Source organism: Crassostrea angulata, chromosome 8 (genome assembly GCF_025612915.1).
Source record: "Crassostrea angulata isolate pt1a10 chromosome 8, ASM2561291v2, whole genome shotgun sequence".
Taxonomy (NCBI): Eukaryota; Metazoa; Mollusca; class Bivalvia; order Ostreida; family Ostreidae; genus Magallana; species Magallana angulata.
In genome coordinates, this window is record NC_069118.1 from 6,000,692 (window position 1) to 6,027,155 (window position 26,464).

At 33.8% G+C, this 26,464-nt stretch overlaps 2 protein-coding genes across 3 annotated transcripts in view; both read left to right on the plus strand.

The window, feature by feature from the left end:
- Window positions 1-7,975, plus strand: part of LOC128161570 (NACHT and WD repeat domain-containing protein 2-like) — a 35,737-nt gene extending 27,762 nt beyond the window's left edge. Inside the window, exons 25-28 of one of the 2 annotated variants that reach the window (XM_052824880.1) lie at window positions 391-552; window positions 4,991-5,157; window positions 6,674-6,806; window positions 6,923-7,975. In XM_052824880.1, the coding sequence (XP_052680840.1) occupies window positions 391-552; window positions 4,991-5,157; window positions 6,674-6,806; window positions 6,923-7,068 (608 nt within the window). In that variant the 3' untranslated portion in view covers window positions 7,069-7,975. The remainder of the gene's footprint in view (window positions 1-390; window positions 553-4,990; window positions 5,158-6,673; window positions 6,807-6,922) is intronic. The other variant, XM_052824881.1, reaches the window with a different exon arrangement.
- Window positions 7,976-20,487: 12,512 nt separating this feature from the next.
- The window catches only part of LOC128161574 (NACHT domain- and WD repeat-containing protein 1-like), a 33,643-nt gene continuing 27,666 nt past the window's right edge, over window positions 20,488-26,464 (plus strand). Inside the window, exons 1-9 of the mRNA XM_052824887.1 lie at window positions 20,488-20,632; window positions 20,999-21,387; window positions 21,790-21,992; window positions 22,184-22,299; window positions 22,472-22,683; window positions 22,930-23,055; window positions 23,219-23,344; window positions 23,549-23,763; window positions 25,525-25,667. Of these exons, the coding sequence (XP_052680847.1) occupies window positions 20,571-20,632; window positions 20,999-21,387; window positions 21,790-21,992; window positions 22,184-22,299; window positions 22,472-22,683; window positions 22,930-23,055; window positions 23,219-23,344; window positions 23,549-23,763; window positions 25,525-25,667 (1,592 nt within the window). The 5' untranslated portion in view covers window positions 20,488-20,570. The remainder of the gene's footprint in view (window positions 20,633-20,998; window positions 21,388-21,789; window positions 21,993-22,183; window positions 22,300-22,471; window positions 22,684-22,929; window positions 23,056-23,218; window positions 23,345-23,548; window positions 23,764-25,524; window positions 25,668-26,464) is intronic.

Here is a 26,464-nt window from a genome sequence, read left to right on the forward strand (position 1 = left end):
ACTGAATGTCTTAATTTTAGAGAAAATTTCACTGCTTTTAAATAGAAATGAAGTTAATTTTACGGCAAACTGTACGCGCATAATTTACGCGCAAGTAACAATTCGTTGTGTCACCTGTTGCCAAGTTTGTTGCTAAGGCTTAGGGTAATAGAACGGATTATCAACTGCGTCTAAACCAATCAGATTTCAGTATTTAACATAAAAGTATAATAATGCAATATTTCAGTATTTAATATAAAATTACAATAATGCAATATGTTAAGTTTTTTTTTAGAAAGGCTTATTACCCTTAAGCACACAAAAATTCATGATTATTTTTTAACAATAAAAACAAAATCAACAAATATTACCACCACAGACGGATTTGAACATTAAGCTTTATGTTTACAGAGACATGCTCGATCCTTTTCGATGAAGAAGAACTCAAGTCCTACAAACAGCAGGGCAAGTCAATGAATGATTTGGAAATGTATAACACAAAGGTGATAAAAGACGAGCTGCTAGCCGTGGGGTACATGGATGGAGCCATCAGACTCTGGGACCTCAAACTCGGTCAGTACTGCAGTAAAGTATACTTTATACAGGGAAATATCGCCCCCGCTTTATTTTCGCCCCTTTCGCTTTCGTTATCAGCCGGCGAATGTAAAACTGGGCGAATTTCAATGTCTCAAATTATCTTTCTTAACACACAACTGTGTCTGGGCAAATTCAAGACGGGGCGAAGTTGCTTGCGAGTGTAAAAGGGCGAAAATTACACGGGGAGAAAATAACCCTGTTTACTAACTAGTATGTAGTTATTTTCCCCACATTACCTGTATGTGAGGGGTTATTTTTGCCCCTCTTCACTTCACAGACTAGCCCCGTCTTGAATTCGTTTAGACGGTTGTGTGATAGATACTCTATTTAGCAAAATAATTTATTTTTTAGCTCACCTGAGCTGAAAGCTCAAGTGAGCTTTTCTGATCACATTTTGTCCGTCGTCCGTCTGTCCGTCCGTCTGTCCGTCTGTAAACTTTTTACATTTTGAACTTCTTCTCTAAAACCGCTTATCTAATTTCAACCAAATTTGGCACAAAGCATCCTTATGGGAGGGCGAATATAAATTGCAGAAATAAAAGTTTGATCTGTATTCAAAGCGGCGAAAACCTTGAAACTGTAGAAAAAGGGGGTGCATTTTTAAAAATCTTCTTCTCAAGAACTACTGAGGCAAATTCAACCTAGTTTAGCATAATTATCCTTATGGGAAGGAAAATATAAATTGCAAAAATTAAGTGGTAATTCTGTTTCAAATCTGAGTTATTACGAAAATAATAATAAAGGAAATGCGTGTTTCAATGAGTTTAATAGCTTCGGGTTCGGCTTCCGGTAAAATGATTCCATACTTCTAAAACGAGGTTCTTTGTTTAAAGCAGCCATGACATTATACGAAAAAGGGTCGATCTGACTATGATGAATTTGCTTGTTGTGCAACAGTTCGCGTATGAAGGGAAATTTTGAAACATACAAAATATATTGGTGCCGATTTTGTGAAGTAAATTGAGGCTAAATATTTCAATGCATTGGCAGTTTTCACACATGACGTTGGTGTTAGCTTGTTCTGATTTTCGTTTCGTTCTCATTATGCTTTGTAACCTGGAAACTATCGTCTGTATTTCGTGATTTTTACGTATCAAATCAAACAGAGACTTCGGTAAATCAAACAGTTAACTGTTTACCTGCGCAAATTAAGCAAAATCGGATGTAGGGGTACTGAAATACAATTCATTCTATCGGTAATTCGGCATTATCTTTTGCGTAATGGTACATGTAGATTAATTCAATAGGTTTTGTTGAGATGCTCGGCATTTTTTCGAGTTTATTCAGTTTAAATAGAGTTTGATATCGCTGACGGAAATATGTAGGTATATACATGTATATATATGATTCATTTCGAAAAAATAAATTGTGTTCTTTATTTGTTATACATGTAGTGCATGTTTCTTGTGTTTAATTGTTTACAATTTCTATTTACTAACCATATTTGAGTGTTAAGCTTCGAATTATAAGCAAGATACAGAGATTTGCTCACAATTCTATGTTTGTACACAGATCTTAAAAACTAAAGCTTAAAAAAGTAAAAAATTTTCGAAGTCTGTTCTTCCAGAAACCAACTTTAACAACTTATTGTATTGTAAACTTAACCTTTTTAGCTCACCTGAGGGTGAGCCACAATGGGGGGTCGAAGTTTAACAAATGAATATATAGAGTAAATCTTTAAAAATCTTCTCCTCAGAAACTAATCAGCCAGGAAAGCTGAAACTTGTGTGAAAGCATCATCAGGTAATGTAGATACAAATTTGTGAAAATCATGATCCCCAGAGGTAGGGTGGGGCCACAATGAAGGATCGAAGTTTTACATTGGAATATATAGAATAAATCTTTAAAAATCTTCTTCTCAGAAACTAATCGGCCAGGAAAGCTGACACTTGTGTGGAAGGATCCTCAGGTAGTGTAGATTCAAAGTTATGAAAATCATGACCCCCGGGGTACGGTGAGGCCACAGTGGGGGATCGAAGTTTAACATAGGAATATATAGAGTAAATCTTTAAAAATCTTCTTCTCAGAAACTAATTAGCCAGGAAAGCTGAAACTTGTGTGAAAGCATCCCCAGGTAGTGTAGATTCATAGTTGTGAAAAAAATGACCCCCGGGGGTAGGGTGGGGCCACAATGGGGGATCGAAGTTTAAAATAGGAATATATAGAGTAAATCTTTAAAAATCTTCTTCTCAGAAACTAATCAGCCAGGAAAGCTGACACTTTTGTGGATGCATCCTCAGGTAGTATAAATTCAAAGTTGTGAAAATCATGACCCCCGGGGGTAGGGTGGGGCCACAATGGGGGATCGAAGTTAAACATAGGAATATTTAGAGTAAATCTTTAAAAATCTTCTTCTCAAAAACTAATCAGCCGGCAATGCTGAAACTTCTTCGGAAGCATCCTCAGGTAGTGTTGATTCAAAGTTGTGAAAATAATAACCCCTGGGGGTAGAATGGGGCCACAATGGGGGGTCGAAGTTTAACATGATTATATAGAGTAAATCTTTAAAAATCTTCTTCTCAGAAACTAATTAGCAAGGAAAGCTGAAACTTGTGTGGAAACATCCTCAGGTAGTGTAGATTCAAATTTGTGAAAATCATAACCCTGGGGGTAGGTTTGGGCCACAATGGGAGGTCGATGTTTTACATAGGAATAAACAGAGTAAATCTTTAAAAATCTTCATCTCAGAAACTAATCAGCCAGGAAAGCTGAAACTTGTGTGAAAGCATCCTCATGTAGTGTAGATTCATAGTTGTGAATATCATGATCCCCAGGGGTAGGGTGGGGCCACAATAGGGGGTCAAAATTTAACAAAGGAATATATAGGGTAAATTTTTAAAAATCTTCTCAGAAACTAATCAGCCAGATGTTTCTTTATAATTGTTAAGACTTTGGCCCCAGGACAATTCTTTGGCCTCCCGAGAAGGTTCAGAGTTTGATGTACGTTTATATCTAATATATAAACTATTGTTAAGGATCATTTTGAGAACTGTAATACTCAACATATGATATGACTATAAAATCATCTTGTTAGAAAAGGGACTAATGATTATAAACATAAGAATATCCAGGGGAAATGGATTTTATTTATACAGGATCTACATGTATTATTGTACATTGTCCAGATAGTTTGTATTAAGACTCCATTAAGCTGATTTTATCATACCTATTGTTCCTCAGGTGAGCGATGTGGCCCATGGGCCTCTTGTTTTTGGAATTTGTCTAGTCTTAAAATCATCCCCCTGACAACGAGGGCGGAAGATGCGAAAATAAAATTACTTTACTTTTTGTAATACAATGTTTAGTTTCCATTGTTCACAGTACATGATAAAGCTTTGGTTTAATGTCTATAGAAGTGTTGACTTCCATTTCCGTTGATTTTAAAATAATTCAGTTCTGAGAAGATACTACAATACGTTATTATATTTTTACACCTGCCTTTGAAATTATTTTATTCTGAAGATTTTATGGATCCACCAACAACGAAATCTCCAAAAAAGAGGAAAATGTAAAATTGGATTGAATTATCAAATTGAGCATGTACGAAACTGTTACGTATGGTAGATGCCTGGTCCCAAAACCAATTAAGATATTAATCATGTACATATCGACTATGATTTAATACTCAATAATATGAAATGAAAACAGTTTTCAAATAGAATAGAAAGCCGAGAGAGACTGATACGCGGGGGAAAAGAATGGGCTTTAGCTATACATTTTTTTAAGGAAAACGAATTTAATTGCCTACATCCAACAAACGGCACTTCTATTATAATAGTTCTTCGTCGAATATGACGAGAGAACTTTCGTCTTTGCGAGAACCAAAGAATGTAAAGACAGGCATATTTTTCTTTGTTTTTATTGCATTGAAATGAATCTTGATCAAGTGTTAATTATATTGACGTTCTAATACTTGTGTTCATCGTTTGTTCATGTTCCTTGCTGTTTTAGAGTAAACCAAAGGCAAACTTAATTCACATAGTTTAAAGCAATATGAGCTGCATTTTTCATGTTGAATTTTTTTTTTTACTAAAATGTACTTTCTACAAAAATGACAAAAATTTCATGGTTTTTAAATTTCTGTTAGCCATATTTTTGTGAAAAAGACCATTAAGAAGCCTTATTTGGAGCAAAATTGAATTATTGTCGTCCTGTACAAAAATTGATTTGATATATATATATATTCTTTATAAGAAAAATATTTCCTTTGACAAAGTTACTGATGTTTTAAAATCTTATCAATCGTCAAAAAGGTTTAAGTTATATGCAGACTTGTCATACCAGCAGGTTTTAGCAGCAATTTAAAATAAAATTCCAAAAAAAAATACAGCACATATTGCTTTAAACTTCTACTCTGAAATAATTACAGGCTCAAAAACTTTCAAAAAAAACTAATTAACATTTATATGTCAAGGCAAACTTCACATGAAGCTGAGCGGCCATACCGATGTGCTTGACCTAGTGATGGCGCCGGGGGGTACTTTCCTGATGTCTTACTGTGACATGGAGGAGGAAAACTTGATGAGGATCTGGGACGTGGACAGCTGGGAGTGCGTGGCCACCTACCGGTCAGAAATTGTGGTGCGTGAGTAAGATAAAATGTTTGGTAGTCTATTTATATCAAGGAGACTGGATGGTCAACAAATTAACCATCAAATCTACTCAAAATTTTAAGATATGTTAAACTATATTAAGCTATATTTACATTCCAAATATTTTTTGCATGTAAAGTGTGTGAAAAGACACTGCAGTTATAAGACCGTAACACACACAGGGTACTCAAAGGTTAGAATGACTAGTTTTATTATGACGTCACAAACGTTGAACGCTGTAAAATGCAACGTCACAAGCGAGAATCAAAGTTCACGCTTGCGGCTGTTACAGTGGCCTTTCCATTAATTTGAACTTACCTTTAGGATAAAACAGAAATTTTGACGTAAAAATCACATTTGCAGACAAGGAAATAAGTTTAAAAAAATGTAAATATAAGCATTTAATCATTATTTTTTGAAAGATATAGTCTCATAACTGCAGCGGTGTGTGCATACACATTTTCATAACGCGCTAGTGCGAGTTATTCAATTTGTATGCACACACCGCTGCAGTTATGAGACTATATCTTTCAAAAAATAATGATTCAATGCTTAAATAAACTATTATTTCGTAAAGAAAAAAAACGTACGTTTTATCTTTTTAAAACAGGTCAGAAATCGTGGTGCATATGTATAAAAATGAAATTTATTGTGCCATTGGTAATTAATTAATATAAAGTGTAAAAAAGGAAAAGAACTGAATATTTTAAAACTTGAAAGTATGAATAATGATACATGTACTAGAAGCTGTAAGAGGGTAAATATATTTTCATGATTCATGATTTGAACTGTTGGAGAGGTAAAAGATGATGTCATTGGAATTTCAATAATAAGATGGAAGTTAAAAAGTTTACCGGGATATTGTTAGTCATGTGATCGAATTTATGAACTTGGTTGGTCACGTGATTAAGTCCAGTGACGTCTGAGGGGCTTTTCAGAAGATTTAATCACATACCAACCATGCAAGATCAAATTCCGACGATTTTTTAAAACTGCTATTTATTACTTACATGTACATGTATTTACATTTGAAAAAAAAAACCATTCAGAATTGTTAACATTACCGAAATTTTATGTTTTTTAAAACAATATTCAAAACAACAAGCGATAAGCGCGTGCTATGATCATTGTGACGTTTTGAAGGAATTCATACAAAATTGAACGTTTTCGCTATTCTGAAGATTCATATAAGGAAATATGTTTGTAAATGTAAATGTGTTGTGATGCAAAGTATGGAACCAAATTATATAAATTACTATATAGTAACCGTCATAACTCATGAAAGCTTTTGAATCAATCACATGACGTTGTAAAAATAAATCACGATGGTAGTTTCCGAAAAGAAATGCAAATATTGTAAATTCAGAATCCCTTCCTTCTTTACGAACATAGAATACAAATTTTGAAGCGGATATTTTAAAGCAGCTACTAGTATTACATAGAAGGAACATGTATGTTTTGGCAACGGCCACCTTCCACCATTCACGCGATGTTTCTTTTTCCAGTTTGGTCGAATGACTGCAGGGACTGACGGGAAAAGCTTTCTTGCAGAGATAGACGACAATGTCGTACAGCTCACACTGAATGATTACGACAGAGAGGAGCTGGAGGAACTAGAAATCAAAAACAAACCCAAAGGTCTGTCTGTAGCTGATACAACAAAAGCCAATTACTCTCCTTCACGGAATTCGAAGCAAATAACAACATAAACAGGGGTTGCATTTTAACTTCACATTTATTGCTCTGTTTTGTAGAGTTGGATTACAAATTGAAGGTTTTAAGTGAGGATGACAACAGGGTATCAGAAGGGGACCGAGATAAAGAAGAAAAGGAGAAGGATTTTGTTTTTTCAGATGATGACGATGAGAACAAGGAAGAGGACGATGGAAAAGAGGAATAGAATGAGGAAAAGAGGAACAGGATGAGGAGGAGGAATAGAATGTGGAAAAAGAGGAAGAGGATTAGGACAAACTTTAACTCAATTAGTTCAGTTAGATTAATTACTTGTTGAAAAAAAATTATTAACATTACTCGGCAGCTGAAAAATGGACACCTATTTCTTGATATTTGCTTTATCAGAATGTACAACTTTGTGAACAATACATCTTCATGTCATATAGAATAGATCCAGTATTTATAGGCTAATCTGCATTCTTTTCTATGGACAAAGCTTTAGCCTAATATTATCTTTAATTCAAGGTCGTTAATCTATTACAGATATCTATCTAACAAAACCTTTTATGATACACAAACTAATAATAAAGCATAAAAAATCTGCTTGGTCTTTTCCGTGTAAAGTTTCAGTAAACTATTGTCTTTGTTGCCAAAAACAACCCAATGTCTTCGTGAATTTCTGAAGGATATGACAGTTACTGTAAATTCCTTAATAAAACGCGAGGAAATGAAGTTCGTACATATCGCGGATCTCACCTTTCTTTTGGACAGATGTAAACTTAAGAATTAACTAGTACTGTCCTAATGGGACTAATACCCCCGCAAGACTAATTTCAAATGGGACAAATAATTGAATTGAATAATAAAGGTTTGGAACGGTTTATTCCCGTTTTCCACACATTTGAAAATTAGGTATCCGAATGTATGGTATTACAAGCAAACAAAGGCACCCTTGTCGGGACAAACGATAATTTGTTAGGGGCTGTGTAGCGAATGAATACACCTAATTAAAGAAAATCGCCAGAACTAAACTTGTATTACGTGCAAAACCTTAATAATATGTACAGTGTACACTACGTGTGCTTTGTTTTGTAAAAAATAAAGAGAATGGGATTGACTTTCCGCTGAATGTGAAATTATTAAATTTGAATAGCGGAAAATTATAATAGTAAGGATTCACTGATTTTGTATTGTTTGGTTAAATGGCTAGTCACATTCCATTAACTTATTCACCTATACGGAAAATCTACAATAATTGTATGGGTGCCTGGTACAGCTGTTTAACAGCATTTTGTACATAACGTCTAGTCAATCACCGAGAAAATTTTCTTACGAAGACCTTTTCGTCCTTAGCGCATCTTATGTGCATGATAAGGGATTTTGTTTGAACTTTACAATGCTCTCTCGTTGTTTCTTTAAAGATGCTACAGAGCGTGTTATAAGTCAAATTCATTATGTTAAGTTGTTCTCCCTTCACAATATCTGGTCACAACCCATTACATCTTGCCCTCTTGCATTGCAACAACTCCAAGGAGCAGCTAATCTCAATCGAGAGTGGGGGGGGGGTAACATTAGGTGATATTTCATACCTTTTTAAATATGTGTGCTCATGATAAGCGAGAATTTTGGTAGATATTTATTGCGATACGTAGCCATTCAGAGGCCATGTCACCTCAATTTCTCTAATGCTTCTATTATCACCAGATTAACACTGTCAACGGGATTTTAAAAAAATCGGCAAGTGCTTTTTGAAAGTCAAATAGATAGCATACTTTTTGGCAGTAAATCAATCAAATTTCAAATTTGGATGATTAGAGTTCTGCATGTTTAAATTAAAACGTTTCAACCAAGTTCAAGAGGGGCTTTCATCTCAAGATTTCGCCTCGGGGAATTTTTAATGAGATTTAAGAGGTTGATCCCGGCGGATTATCTACAAATTAGGTTAGGTCAAAGAATTAACCTATTTGTGTTGAATTCAAAACTTAAATCGAACTTGAAACTCCAATTTGTTATACCACCATTTAATTTCATCAATATTTATACATTTTTGTTACTTTGTTTACATTCGTTTGATGAATGAAAGGCCACACAGTACAAACATTTACCAAAAGAGTACATAGATTTTATCTCAGATCCAGTCGTCTGCACTCTGTTACTCCAAGCTTTCCGGGACCTCACCGCAGCATCATTTGTTTCACCAACAAACAAGACATTTAAAACTTCATGGGTCCCGGTGATGACGTCATTACTGTACACCTGGCTGTCTTTACACCTTGAGTACAAGGGTACTTTTGGAGCCTGGGTCGTGCCGTGCCGTGTAGACATTTAGACCCGGTCTCGTCCTTGTCAAGGACTGTTTCACGCACTGTACCCTACCCCTTGATCAATTAGTAGCCTCTCAAAACGACAGCAAATTTATTTCAAGTTTTACAATCACAAATTATATTATAAAAACTTGAATTCAAATACCCAGCTTATTTGATTCGAAACAGAAGATGTAGCCTTTGTAATTCAAGGATGGAAAGATAAAAGGTTACGTAACAATTTCAATGCGACAAGGCCTACCATTTACAAGACACTGACAATTGAAGATTTAATGTTACCTAATACCCAATGATTTGCATTTTCATTAATTTCAAGTTTTTTAAAATTAATCGGTGCGTTTGGATTTGCATTGCAATTTTATCTCAATCTTCACGCGATTTTTTGAAGATTGTGTAACCATGATAATTATTTTATTGAACGAATAATAATCTTTATACCGAGATACGATCGCCTGCCCGAATCGTCTCTATGTGTTTCAAACAATAATTTTACCTTACTTTATTTAAATTTCTTTTGATTATTTAAAATTTACTATTAATATCAAATGATATACTTTAATTTACACACACACACACACAGAGAGAGAGAGAGAGAGAGAGAGAGAGAGAGAGAGAGAGAGAAAGAGAAAGTGTGTGTGTGTGTGTGTGTGTGTGTGTGTGTGTGTGTGTGTGTGTGTGTGTGTGTGTGTGTGTAATGCATTATACATGTAAATCCACCATGCACTGAAGTCAGTAAAAGTATACTAAGTAGTACATGTACAAGGAAGACTGTATGGCAAGTTACCTGTACTTTAGTCTCCATTGGATGTGACCCCAATTAGTACCGTGGACCCTCCCACCCCTGTTTATTTCCCGTGCTAGGTACCCACTAATTGGCTGTCGTATCGAGTGAAGAAAACCTCCACGTCGTACGCTGGTTTAATGATGGCCAAAAAAAAGTTATCATGCAAACGGTGTAATGAATATAAAACCCATTACCTTAAATATAAATTCTAGTTCGCTCAACGTTATTCCTTTCCACCCTGGTCTGCTCCACCCACCATTATAGCGGGCTTCTACTCAGACATGGTGTGACCTGAGGGTAACCTCACTGAGTGCAATAAACCACTTCAGGGATAATCATGTTTGGATAATTGTTGTAAAAATTACACTTTCTTGAACTTATTGATATAAACCCCGATATGGGCTGAGAGAGGCAAAACTGTACTCTGAACCCCAAAACTGTACCCACACACAAAACCAATGACTGTACCCACGCAGGGGTATCAATTTATAATTTGCTGGACACCGAGGGAGACAGATTTAAGTTGTTTTCAACCTGTTGGTCTCATTTACAGTTATTTATGTTTGTAAAATTTAAGTCACGACCTTAAAGGAAAGTTGGATTCTACGGTTCTGGGGCCCGTTTCACTTAAAGGCGTACGCTCGGCGTAACCTTACGCCTGTCGTAAGTCCGGACTTAAGTCAAATATTTGGACTAAGGTCCGTTTCACTAAAAGGCGTAACTTTGCGCCCGCCTTAAGTTAAGACAAAAATCTACGCCTAGCCAAGGGTAGTCGTAACTTATGGCGTTAACAGGAATTGACTGCTAATTCTGTTGCTGAGAATATCGGTGCTGACTGTAATGTTAAATTGTACAATTTGTCATGTAAATTTTATTAATTTCATATGAAATTAAGAAAATAGAGAGTTTTGATAGGTGGTATCAATTCTCGAATAGAAACTTACTTACCATGTTTTATGCACATTATTTATATTTGCATTTGCCGTTTACATGTTAAAATGACATATTTAGACGATCGATATATAGTTTTCATTCGATTATTTTTATTCAATAATTTGATTTACGTTTCATATATTTTTGTAAATTGGGCAATGAATAACGCAGAAAATATACATACATGATGCACATGTAGTACAAAGGTATATTTGTATAAGAAATGTCTAGCATTTCAAGCATTTCATCCCCCCCCCAACTTCCATGCAAAATATGTGTGAGCGGGATATTTTGAAATTTAGAGCTCACTAAGTGAACTTTTGACTTTTATATTTTTCCCCCTCTTTTTTTCATTTTTGGTGAGTAAAAGGTGTTAGGTTAGATAGTTAAACAAAGGTAAATTACAAAAGTATTTTCAGTATTGTTAAAATGTAAATACCAAGATATGATGAAAGCTCCAACTATGTTTTAGAGTCGTCAAAAGTCCTTAATTTTTTTAAATATTAGATAATTTATTTATCATACAACCGATGCAAAAACATTGACTCCAGATTAAATAGATTTTATTTTGTAGGTTACATACACCAACTCTTTATTAACTTCAAATTTATATGAAGCCTCGTTCAATATACTAAATACACATGTAAGTGTGCTTGGGTAGTTTATGTTGAGTCCACCATACGTCTGACACATACATCTTTACCTTGGATCTGATAACTTTGGTGAAACATTTACAAATAAACGTGCATGCACTTATGGTTTGTATGTACACTTTCACTTAAATAATTCGAAAAAATAACTTCGGAAACAAATTGTGTAAAAAAGAAAATAGACTTGGAATTCATCATTTATTTCCTAGGTCATTTTTGCTCCACATTTTACATTGACACAAATCTTAATATGAAAGTAATAAATATATTTATCCGAGTCCCTTTGTTTTTTGTTTTTTTTTAGTTTTTTTTTTGTTGCATGAAACAATAAAATTTCGTTATTTTTAGCATCTGTTATATGATTGTTCGATGCATGTTTAATATTGTCCAATCCATGGTTAAAAAGCTCATTCCTGCATTAATTCGCGATATTTTTTTTTAAACAAATTCACTGATTTTTTTTCAATCAAGAGGAAACCAGAAAATTTAATAAAAAATATATATATACTCCAGCCATAATTGACGCATGATCAAAAGAGAAATTCCAAGGATGTTCGAAGCATGGTTAAATCACCGTAGATATCGATAACAAAATAGTTCTGTTGAGTTAATAATTGTGAATGAACATGTCCTATATGCTTCATCAAATATATCTTTCAAATAAAACATTTTAGCAAGTTTTGCTGTGTTATTTTGTCACTAAACAGGATTAATATGCCTGATTACTTTACGGTTCTCTCTCTCTCTCTCTCTCTCTCTCTCTCTCTCACGCAAACACAATTGACAAGTTCTATCTTTTTATCTATCTAAAGAATATCTATCTATCTATATATCTATCTTCCTTTCTACTGTTTATGATCTGTCTGCGCATGTGCATAAGCTCGTTGTCAAGGACGTAAGTCTGTCCTTAACTTAGTCCGATACTAGTGTTTACGGCCAGGCGTACGCCTCTTAGTGAAACGCAGTTTACGCCGGACTAAATTTTGGCGTACGCCCTAAGGCCTGACTTAAGTTTCGTCGTATCCTACGCCTTTTAGTGAAACGGGCCCCAGAAATCTAACTTCCTCTGTAACCGGCCTTGGCTGGAAGAAATGAAAAAGAAAAAAACAGAAACAAAACAACAGACAAAGGTGTCTAAAATGGATTGAAAAAAATGTTTACATGTTCCATCATTAAATTAAAATGAACAAGAATGAATTAAATTATTTGTAACTCTTCAAAAAATTTTTTAGACCCTATTCTTTAAAGTGATAACCATGGTTTTAGGAATTTTGTTGAAATCGCAATATGATATGCACTGATCACCATGTTGCTTCAGACAGTTTTAATTGGATTGTGTGTGTGTGTTCGAGGGGGTGGGGGGAGGTTCCGTCCAAAATTGACCACTTGTACAATGTACGTATATTTTCATATGAGAAGAGACACAACTCTTGTTGTGTCTCGTAGTGTTTTAGCCCAATCTGGGGCCCGTTTCACTAAAAGGCGTAAGATACGACGAAACTTAAGTTAGGCCTTTGGGCGTACGCCAAAATTTAGTCCGGCGTAAACTGCGTTTCACTTAGAGACGTACGCCTGGCCGTAAACACTAGTATCGGACTAAGTTAAGGCCAGACTTACGTCCTTGACAACGAGCTTATGCACATGCGCAGACAGATCATAAACAGTAGAAAGGAAGATGTATATATATATATATATATATATATATATATATATATATATATATATATATATATATATATATATACATATATATATATATATATATTCTTTAGATAGATAAAAAGATAAAAAGATAGAAACTTGTCAATTGTGTTTGCGTGCGATAGAGAGAGAGAGAGAGAGAGAGAGAGAGAGAGAGAGAGAGAGAGAGAGAGAGAACCGTAAAGTATTTAGGCAGTGACAAAATCACACAGCAAAACTTGCTAAAATGTTTTATTTGAAAGATATATTTGATGAGGCATATAGGATATGTTCATTCAAAATTATTAACCCAACAGAACTATTTTGTTATCGATATCTACGATGATTTAACCATGCTTCGAACACCCTTGGAATTTTGATCATGAGTCAATTATGGCCCGAGTATAAATATTTTTTTATTAAATTTTCTGGATTCCTCTTGCTATATCATTGAAAGAAAATCAGTGAATTAGTTTAAAAATAGAAAATATAGCAAATTAATGCAGTAATGAGCTGTTTAACCATGGATTGGACAAAATTAAGAAAAAAAATTATACAACAGATACTTAAAATAACGAAATTTTAATATTCATGCAAAAAAAAACACACCAAAACAAAACAAACAAACCAAAAAAAAAAAAAAAACGAAAAAAAGGAAGAGGCTTGGATAAATATATTTATCACATGTTTATCCCAATATACGGTAGATATCACTCATGGGATAAATTTTTGATATTCCACTGTGTGTTCTTACGCCACGTGACGTCATAGTTAATCATTACGTAGGTTTAGACGGTTGATTGACGTAGAATGAAAAAGTTAATAATTAATTCAGTTGAGGGGTGTTGAGATATAAATTTGAAACATTTAATGTTGTTTCAGTTATTTTTCATGAATTCATAAAAAAATGTTCGAAAATAAATGTCTGTTTGTTAAATTGCAAGGAACTTTTTTTTCATGCGTAACGTTGTTGACGTGTTGTAAATAATGTGTTTTGCGGCTCACAATCACAATTTTTACAGAACAAGTTGGGATTAACAAAATACTTGGTAAAACATGTGATAAAAAGAATCTCTCATGATTTGCGATGGTATATGATTTTTATCCAACGAGTTGTGTGTTTTCTATCCCCTCGCCAAGGCTCGGGGATAGAAAACACACAACTCGTTGGATAAAAATCATATACCATCGCAAATCATGAGAGATCCTATATTTATTACTTTCATATTAAGATTTGTGTCAAGGTAAAATGTGGAGCAAAAGTGACAGGAAATAATTGATGAATTCCATGTCTTTTTTTAACACAATTTGTTTACGAAGTTAACAGGTATTTTTCAGAATTATTTAAGTGAAAGGGTACATACAAACCATAAGTGCATGCATGTTTATTTGTATATGTTTCACCAAAGTTATCAGATCCAAGGTACAGATGTATGTGTCAGACGTATTATGGACTCAGCATAAACTACCCAAGTACACCTATATTTGTATTTAGTATATTGAACGAGGCTTCATATAAATTTGAAGTTAATAAAGAGTAAGTGTATTTAGCCTACGAAATAAAATCTATTTAATCTGCAGTCAGTGTTTTGCATCGGTTATATGATAAATACATTATCTAATATTTAAAAAAAAAATAGGGACTTTTGACGACTCTAAAACATAGTTGGAGCTTTCATCATATTTTGGTATTTACATTTTAACAATACTGAAACTACTTTTGTGATTAACCTTCGTTTAACTACCTAAGCTTACACCTTTAACTAACCAAAAATGAAATAAAAAAAAAAAGAGTAAAATATAAAATTCAAAAATCCACTTAGTGAGTTTTAAATTTCAATATATCCCGCTCACACATATTTTGCGTGGAAGTTGGGGAGGGGGATGAAATGCTTGAAATGCTAGACATTTCTGTGTACTATATGTGCATCATGTATGTATATTTTCTGCATTATTCATTGCCCAATTTACTAAAATATATGAAACGTAAATCAAATTATTGAATAAAAATAATCGAATGAAAACTATATATCAATTGTCTAAATATGTCATTTTAACATGTAAACGGCAAGTGCAAATATAAAAAGAATGTGCATAAATCATGGTAAGAAAGTTTCTATTCGAGAATTGGTACCACCTATCAAAAACTCTCTATTTTCTTAATTTCATATGAAATTGATGAAATTAACTGACAAATTATACAATTTAACATTACCTTCAGCACCGATATTCTCAGCAACAGAATTAGCAGTTAATTCCTGCTTACGCCATAAATTACGACTACCCTTGGCTAGGCGTAGATTTTTGTCTTAACTTAAGGCGGGTGCAAAGTTACGCCTTTTAATGAAACGGACCTTAGTCCAAATATTTGACCTAAGTCCGGACTTACGACAGGCGTAAGGTTACGCCGGGCGTACGCCTTTTAGTGAAACGGGCCCCTGTTTTATAAATGTTATGACGTATGGGGCTACACAAGCATAGATATTTTAGAAAAAGTAAATTCAAAATTTTTGAATTCGTATAACGTATGTTAAAAAGTCTTGCTCCCCAAGCTTTATGGTGAAATTGGGGCATTAAAGCACAATTACCACTACTTAATTTTCTTGAAGTAATGCATTACATTACCATTAAATGAGTAAGAAATGCATTTCAATTACCATATGAAAAAAGTAAAGCTGAATAAAGAGTATATGCGAATTTTTCAAATATAGAACACCCTCAAACATTTTTACAAGTTCCCGTTCACTATCAGGTATAAAATTTAATGACTAATTCAATATGAAGATTACTGTTGCACTTTATGATCATTAAAGTTTAAACGTTTCATCTTTTAAGTGCATCCTGTTTGAAAATCTTTCAAGCTACATGTATATTGAATATACGTTCTACAGAAGCAGTGGAAGCTTGGACTGAAAGATTGTTTTGCAATCTTTATCTTTGGATAAGTAATTTTCTAATATACAGAAATTTTCTAATATACAGAACACATCATCGTCGCTTTACTTTTATAGTTATGCGTTTTAACTACCACTGCTTTGCAGTTTTGAGTTGTACTTATTAGTAATATACAATGGTAAATTTTAAAAAGTAAAAAATAATATTCAACATTTCAATATTCTGTATCATTGTAAGTGTATCATATCATATCATTCTCTTTTGAGAGGGACAGGCATAGCTAGCGTTCGTCCATTTCTCATAAGAGAATACATATTACACATGCATATATGGGAGAATTTAAGGTCGCAGGCACGTAGCAACCGGGGGGGGGGGGGGGGGTGGGTGGCCCCTTTCTTTTCGTCGCAGCAAAGATTTTGCTTAAAATTACATTTAAAAAAGTGAATTATCAAGGAGTTGGTACCCCCCTTCACATTTTTTTTAGACCAAGTTAATATTGAATAGTAAAAACAAGAAAATGAACAATGAAATTGAAGTTATAGGTGTACTACGCTAACCCCCTCCCCCTTCTCCCCCCCCCCCCCCCGATTTAGGGGAGTAGCTTTTCTTTCTTTTTTATTTTAAAAACGATGCTACGTGCCTGAAGGGAAACTTAAAAGAAGGTAAGTCGGCGGATATATTGGTTCTGTTTATGACAGAACGTATGGCTGATCACAACAAAAAATTCAGGAATTAAATCTTAGACACGGTAGTGTCCCAGTTAAGGTAAACTTCAGGGGCCCGTTTCACTAAAAGGCGTACGCCTGGCGTAACCTTACGCCTGTCGTAAGTCCGGACTTAAGTCAAATATTTGGACTAAGGTCCGTTTCACTAAAAGGCGTAACTTTGCATCCCCCTTAAGTTAGGAGAAAAATCTACGCCTAGCCAAGGGTAGTCGTAACTTATGGCGTTAACAGAAATTGACTGCTAATTCTGTTGCTGAGAATATCGGTGCTGACCGTAATGTTAAATTGAACAATTTCTCATGTTAATTTTATTAATTTCATATATAAGAAAATAGAGAGTTTTGATAGGTGGTACCAATTCTTGAACAGAAACTTTCTTACCATTTTTTTTTAAATTTGCACTTGCCGTTTACATGCTAAAATGACATATTAAGACAATCGATATATAGTTATATATTCGATTATTTTTAGTCAATAATTTGATTTACGTTTCATATTTTTTAGTAAATTGGGCAATGAATAATGCAGAAAATATACATACATGATGCACATGTAGTACAAAAGTATATTTGTATAAGAAATGTCTAGCATTTCAAGCATTTCACCCCCCTCCCCAACTTCCATGCAAAATATGTGTGAGCGGGATATTTTGAAATTTAAAACTCACTAAGTGAATTTTTGACTTTTATTTTTTCTTTTTTTTTTATTTAATTTTTGATGAGTAAAAGGTGTTACCTAGGTAGTTAAACTAAGACTAATCACAAACGAATTTTCAGTATTGTTAAAATGTAAATATCAAAATATGATGAAAGCTCCAACTATGTTTTAGAGTCGTCAAAAGTCCCTAATTTTTTTGGAATATTCGATAATGTATTTATCAAACAACCGATTCAAAACACTGACTCAAGATTAAATAGATTTTATTTTGTAGGCTACATACACCTACTTTTTATTAACTTCAAATATATGTGAAGCCTCGTTCAATACACTAAATACACATGTAAGTGTACTTGGGTAGTTTATGTTGAGTCCACCATACGTCTGACACATACATTTATTTATCATACAACCGATGCAAAACATTGACTCCCGATTCAATAGATTTTATTTCGTAGGTTACATACACATCCTCTTTATTAGCTTCAAATTAATATGAAGCCTCGTTCAATATTCTAAATACACATGTAAGTGTACTTGGGTAGTTTATGTTGAGTCCACCATACGTCTGACAAACACATTTACAAATAAACGTGCATGCACTTATGGTTGGTATGTACCCTTTCACTAAAATAAAAAAAACTAACTTCAGAAACAAATTGTGTAAAAAAAAATTAGACTTGGAATTCATCAATTATTTCTAAGGTCATTTTTGCTCCACATTTTACATTGATACAAATCTTAATATGAAAGTAATAAATATATCTATCCGAGCCTCTTCGTTATTTTGTTTTTTTTTCCATGAAATATTAAAATTGCGCTGTTTTTAGTATCTGTTGTATGGTTGTTCGATGCTTGCTTAATATTTTCCAATCCATGGTTAAAAGGCTCATTACTGCATTAATTCGCTATATGTTCTATTTTTAAACAAATTCACTGATTTTCCTTCAATGATATAGCAAGAGGAAACCAGAAAATTTAATAAAAAAATATTTATACTCAGGCCATAATTGACGCATGATCAAAATAGAAATTCCAAGGGTGTTCGAAACATGGTTAAATTCTCGGAGATATCAAAAACAAAATAGTTCTGTTGAGTTAATAATTGTGAATGAACATGTCCTATATGCTTCATCAAATATATCTTTCAAATAAAACATTTTAGCAAGTTTTGCTGTGTGATTTTGTCACTTAACAGGATTAATATGCCTGAATACTTTACGGTTCTCTCTTTCTCTCTCTCTCTCTCTCTCTCTCTCTCTCTCTCTCTCGCGCGCGCGCGCGCGCAAACACAATTGACAAGTTTCTATCTAAAGATATTATCTATCAACATATCTATATATTTATCTATCCATCTTCCTCTCCGCTGTTTATCATCTACGGGCCCCTGGGGCTCGTCTCATAAAGGGTCGTACGTCCAGACTTAGCGCTGCACCGGTGTAAATACGGGACTAGTTTGAATATTTGCGTTTCATTAAAGAGCGCATTTTTACGTCCGACTAAATTAAGCCAAATTAAGTAGGCGTAAGTCCGGACGTAAACATATATAAGCATATATTTAACGAGACGACGATTGTATTTTATCACAAATGCGATTTAGGTTACATGTATTGTCACATTCGGATACTGAGAAAGAACGATTAATTCTGGAATTTGATTGCCACGAAAGTTTCTGCGGAATTGATGTGCACACGTGGGTTTCTCCCGAATAAATGTGCGAGAGAGAGAGAGAGAGAGAGAGAGAGAGAGAGAGAGAGAGAGCATAATTTATATAAAAATTTTCCCTAATTTTAATTTTATGTGTTGTATTTGATAAACTAACATTTTATTTTTTCTCAACCATTGTTTTTATTTTTACAACATTTGAAATGAACAAGTTTACATCACATTTAGTAATAACTTCACCTTTTAAAAATCTTTCATTAAAATTGCTTCCCAAAAAAATAGCTTATATTTTTTTGGTAATTTATACAGTATATTTTTGTAATATACGATGTAGGTACCTTTAAATGCATTAATATTCAATGCAAACAATACTGAAAATCGAAGCCGATTAAACTCTATAAAAAATGCATTAATTTTGTTTTATAACCCCTAAAATTCATTTCAATTTAAATGATAAAAATCGACAGAGGTCAGAAAATTAGATGCAAACATCAATATGACAACTTAAATAAATTTACACAGACCCAGCACATTCAACTTGAAATGTTCAATATGATAAAAGTAATAAAATAACACATATATTTTGGACTACCTAATTACATAAAATGATATATTGATTATTCTATTGAGCATATTACACAAGTCATGTACTTCAACCAAAACAATGCCGAGTAAGGACCCGCTTTGAATTAAACATTATACATTTATTATACGGATAATTCATTGAAAATTTCCATGCGTTTTTGACACTTAATAATACTCCTTGCGCTGGTATTCGAGAAAAGCATAGACACTTCACCTTTTTTGTGTTTCCGTTTAATGTTTTATCTATTTGTATAATTTATTGTTGATATTATGCGTTTTTTGTCCGGTTAATTGTTGAAGAGAAGGGAATATTAATTAAAAAATCTAACCTTTGTGTGAAATAAGAATTTATCAAATTTTGAATATTTTTAAATAAAAATTATTGAAATTGCTAGTTCCTCTAAGATTGATCATATTTTCACATGCTTTACATAACAGAGTAATAGAAACAATTTTATGCATGTGCAGTGCTGCGTTGTCAAGGACTTATGCTAATGCTATAGTTTAAAAGTACGCCGCTTTATGAAATGCAAAATACGCCCGACTAAGTTTCGGTGTAAGGCATCGGATTAGACTAAAGTTCGGTCCAAAATTTAAGCCTCTTTATGAAACGAGCCCCAGGATTCTAAAATCAATATCGGTCAGTAGACTTCCATTCAGTATATGATGAGTAGCTCGGCGATGTGCTTGAGAGCGTAAATGATTGACCCGTCACCATAACTAATATAAACAAAAATATGGCGGCAAAACATCCACATGGTGCCTCCTTGTGGAAAACCCGTGCGTTGAAATTCCACATTGACTGAAAAATTAAAGTAAAAACGTTCACCATGTATCGAAAATATCTACAAGAAATTGCCATCAGAGAGAAGCAAATGGGAAACAATTGCAGGTAGGTATAAATTGTTTTCACTTCGCTCAGTGCGGCATGTGTACGTACACAGGTATTGATTTAAAAACGGACTCGCTTTGATGCATTCTTTTGGCAAAATGATTGAATTCCGTGCCGGATCTAACATAAACTGAAGTAAAGATGAATTATCTTATATAAATAATTTAAGTTTCATTTTAATATAATTATCCGCTATTTGAAAACAAGATACGTTGAATACACATACGTAAAGTATCTGTTCGTTGTATTAGTTTCTATCTTTTAATTGTTCTGGACACAAAGTATATAATTCAATAAATTAAGATTTCCAGTGTTAACAGGTAAAAATCTGACAACATATCTGTTTCTATATTTGCCATTAACCAGTTCATCGGCTTCGACCAGTGGTATGATAACCCGTCACCCCGACCCCCAGTCCTCGGAAAATAGCAGGACACCACCAGAACCTCCGACACCATTAGGGCACCACGCAACAGAGTCCGGAAATCAGAATGCTCAAAACTCAGGCCCAAGTAATTCTACCGGAACCCAAAATCCTGCTCAGGCACCTCCAAAAGAGCTCACGGAGGAACAGAAAAAGTTTAAGGAAAAGCAAAAGCGAGAACTTGAAGCTCTGGTTGAGACCGTTGATCAAACAGAGAAGATGATTGTCATGGCTTTTCCCTTCCAGGAGGCTATTATTCTTGGGAATTTTTACGCCACTTTTCCCAACACAATGAAAACTATCCGTATTTTTACCAGCAGCACGTTCACAGGTAGGCTCAGGTTCACGTACGGTATAAGGACAGGTGTAACTTCATGTACTAGTGTATGCTGCTAGAAATTACAGAAGTTGCACGAATCTATGGATTATTGCACGATTTATCAGATTTCACGTACTATCGAAATTGATTAGTCCATATACATGCGACAAACATTTTACATAAATGACGACAACCACTGTATGTGGCTACAATGCAGATATAAAATAATATTCATAATGATATCAATTTTGAACGGGATTAAATCATAACTTAAACATAATTATTACAAGACATTCAAACATATCTGTGACCATTGACGATGATTTCCTCTTCTATCATTTATGTAATGTTTTATGTTGTACATGTAAGAATGCTTTGAGTTGAGAAGGAACAACTTTACTTTAAATTCGGCAGATACAAAATATGAAAGAAACTATTGGATGGAAAAGGCGTATCCCAAAATCAAAGAGCACTGTTTCAAGAAGGGTTACGAATTCCAAGTGGTGGACATGAGATGGGGCATCCGTAACCAATCAACGGATGATCACATGACAACAGAGCTCTGCTTGCATGAACTTCGCGAGTGTCAAAAGCTATCAAAAGGACCCAACTTCATTGTAAGAAAATTTCCATTCACATCTATTCATACCATTGTAGCTGCATGATTACATCACAAATTCTGGTTTTATTGATTAACGATTAAAATAAAATGAATAAAATCAAATCAAATAAAAAAGTCCCGTGTATCTGAATTCATATTTATATAAGCTAAGCGGTCAGCCTTTAATTCTTAAGTTATTTCTTTTAGTCCCTTTTTGCTCACAAGTATGGATACCGTTCTCTTTCTCGGGAAATAAATGGCGAGGAGTTCCGAAAGATCCAGGGTGCGGTTACTAATCAGGCGGACTTGGAACATCTCTTAAGGTATGTTGGATTCACAGAAAATGTTTCATACATATATAATAGGAAAAACTCGCATGTTTTATCCCTTAGATTCTCGTTTTATGTTAATTAATTGTTATCTATATGAAATAAAATAATCAGATTTTTTTAAGTCCCATGATCTCAAATTCTCTCAACGTATTTGTTGTCTTAGATGGTACGAGCTGGACTCGAACGCAGTCCCCGGTGTTTTCCTTTTAAATCCCATTAGTAGAAACATTCCGGACTTCCTCTCCAAAGACTTTGAAACCCAGAAAAAGGCAAAATCTGAGTGGTGGACGGAGAGCGAACGACTGATGGAGATCATAGCTACAGGGGCCACCGAGGGACTGGACAGGGACAGTGCCAGAAAGTACAAAATATCGGGTAGGACGCGAGCAAGTTCCACACTGTAAAATGGGATTTTGTTATGTTCTTCCACCAATGTTTATAAATGACTCTTAAGACATTTGTAGTATTTTTAGGTAACGTTGATTCGTTAATATGGTCTATTGTGTATAAAATTAATGTTAAAACTAATTAAGTTTTGTTTGTCATGTGTTAATTGTTAGTTTCTTTTAAAAAAATAAGTTTGTAATTATTTTAAGTCCGAGCTCTGTTGTCTTTTTATAGTAACGGAACTGGAGACGGAAGTTGCACTAAATGAAAACAATGCGACCAAAAAGAGTTTTTGGTTCCGGAAAGATTTTAAACATATAGAAAAGCAGAACAACTGCTATACCCTGTCCAGGTATATAGGTCAGTCAAACTTGAAACTCGTATTTTTTCTTTCAACATACACAAAAACGATAGTTTGTTATAAAATGTACTACGAACCAACAAGGACATTTTCTGTTTACACGTTGAATTGGAAAACAATAACCATGTAATTGTAAATGATGTTTTGTTTAAAAAATATTAGAATGCTTGGGAGACGAGAAGGTATGGCAGAAAGCTCGAGCAATGAACAAGGACCTCAAGGACCGGATGACGAGTAAACTAAATGCAGACCACGTACACACATACGAACTCAACTGGATGGAAAAGGGTAACGATCATTACTTCTAGGTATTTGAAGAAGAAATGATATACCCCTTTGGATATCTTTTGCTTTTTAGATGACATTTTGCATAAATATTGAAAATTGTGCGAGTTTTCGATAAGACTTTTAAAAACACAAACAGTTAATGAAAGGAAACAACTAATTTTATTTTTACGAAAAAGGACATAAAGTTTATGGTTGACATTTCAGGAATTGATCCGGATTGCAGGGAACACGCTGATTACCTGGAGAAGATAACCACAGATTTCCAGAACCAGATGATCGCGTCCATAGACGAGTCCATAAAGGAGAGGGAAAACGACAAAAAATTGACCTTGAAGCCTGACCATGAAGAGTTCATGGAGCATGCGGTGCTAATCAGGAAAAAATGCGACGGCGTCAGGGGACGGGACCACATTGTTAAGGTGAGTCAAACTGGTCTCACGGATTGGCATTATATTGTTGAGATGAGTTATGCACTGATCGGGTCGCATGAAGAGCTTTCATCTAAAGGAAGGAGTCTTTTCGTTATCAAACATACTTCTTATAATAAGAAATTCAAAAAATTTTGACACAGTCAAACGGATCATATTACCAAATGATTCTATCAGTTTAATCAAATTTGGCCTTTTTGGTTTCGCATAAAGGTCAGGTCAAGGTCACTACCTTTTTCCTCAACGTAAAGGATGATAAAAAGTGTAGCTCTTTGTAGTTCTATAGACATTTTTTAAAGATTTGAAGATTCTATTCTTCAATGAAATGATAGAATTTCAGAATGTCTATCAGCTTATACTTTTAAATTGGAATAAATATTTATATCAAAATTTATATTGCCTAGCCCGCATTTCCTCTAATTTTCTTAAAATTTGAAGAAATTTTTTTATTATTTTTTTATGCTTCCAAAAATAAAATATATCTGATTTTTATGTATAATGAAGACCTTACATAAAGATATAAATTGACAGAAAAGCAAATATATTGACCATTTAATAAGAGAGAAAATCTGATTTTAGTGATTTTTTCACAAAAAACAATGTATAGAATGGGCGCTTTAAAAAGGGTATAAAAATGTAATTTGATAGCCCAATCATATTTTTAAAAAATTCTGAAACCCAACTATCATATCATTAGTTCACATTTATAAAAAAAAATTCCAACATTTATGTTATTGTTTTTGAAATGCTAAAACAGACTCATTAATCTGCAGCAATTCTGAATTGTGAAACATGTGGTATTTTCATACGGCAATATTACGACAAAAATATAGTCCTTGTTAGATTCTAAACATTGGTTACTATTTCTATGCCAAGTTGCATGATAATAAAAAAGAGAGAAAAATATACTATTTTAATTTCCTTACATCTTGATTTAATGAATAATTAATCAAATCTACGTTTGACAAGTCGAAAACCAGAAAAGACTCCTTCCTTAAGGGGGGTTAAGCAAGCCTCAAAAAGCTCACATCGTTATAGGGCGAATTGAGTAGAAAAAAAAGAGAACCATATACTAAGGCGAACTGAGCAGGTACAATATAGTTAATTTTAGTAAACAGATCTCATAAAAGACTTTCATGATCAAGATGAGTTAAACTGGTCTATAAGAGTTCAGGTACCGAGTAAATGAGTTAGACGTTTGGCTAGGAAGGTGGAAATACAGTAAGGGTTCTTTTGGTTATGAGAAAAAATGACAATAACAAACCGTCAACCATCTCCAAAATCCATAAAACGAAATACAAATTCAAAGCAGAGCAACACAGACCTCCAAAAAGATGGAGGTACCTAGGATCATTTTAAAAGAATAGGTTTGTTGAAATAACAATAAGAATATGTATTGGTTGGATAAAGGCTAGCATTGCGCGTAAAGGGTTTAGATACGTTTAAGGTTAAAGCTACAGGATAAATACGGAATAAGTTTAAAGGGTTAAGATTAGGCTTAAATTTAGCGAGGTTTGTAAATTTTAAGTAGGTTCAAAATTTTAAGAAAGGGTACTTACATAGAGGTTTTTCTTATATAAATTTTTCACAACAACTTTCATACATTTTCTTTCTAATCACAGTGTTAAATACAATACCTGTATACAGCATTTGATACACATACAAATCATATTCTCTAGTACATGATCACACTTCAATAACATAAAGACTAAGAACAAAACACTTTGATTTACAACTTGAATGGATTCACAGAAAATCAAGGATTATGTGTTGGGAGACAGCAAGGAGCCGTTGATTGTACACGGGGAGTCAGGCTGTGGGAAAACCTCCATCGTGGCGCTGGCCGCTAGGGAGGCGTTCTCGTGGATTCACGGAAACGGCATGGTCATAATGAGGTGATACAAATAAAAATTAAAAAGGGCTGTATTTTTTCATGGCCATTTTTTGGACTTCATGTACATACATATTAATCTTACTGTGAAAAAGAACTCTTCATGAATATATGAAAAAAACGTTCATATATAAAATAGGCAACAAATATATAAATCAGATTTGCATAAGAAAAAATTCAAATTTTATTTTTACTCATAAATTAACATTAATAATTGAACGTTTTTTCATATATTAGAGAGGTTGAGATTTCAAACGTGTCCGGGTACGTGTACGTGTACTAGGGGAATCACCTATATTCTTTGATGACGCGAAGATGTCAAATATTAATGATAATTTATGGCTAAAAATAAAATTTTAATTTTTTCTTATGCAAATCACCTAAATTCTTCGCGTATTACGTCATCAGTTTTTGTGATGACAATGTTTCTACACGTTCTCTAAACTTGTGCACTGTCGTCTACACGTAAGTACAAACTTGTAACTTTTACAACAAATATAATCTAATTGATGGGTAAATATATTCTTCTAATACAATATATACGTAGATTTTTAAACTTTATTTGCATGCAAATTGATGAGAAATTTACCATTAATTTAGAGTTAATTAGTGAATTCATGTCAAAAAACTGTGTCGAAATTTACGTACACGTTTATATCCTAAAAGGTATGAAATCTCAACTGATGAATTACAAAAACGTGTACTTGTACGTGTAGTTATAACACACGTACGCGTACCCGTACACGTTTTAAATCTAAACCTCTCTATTCATGAAGAATTCTTTTTCACAATAATTGACGA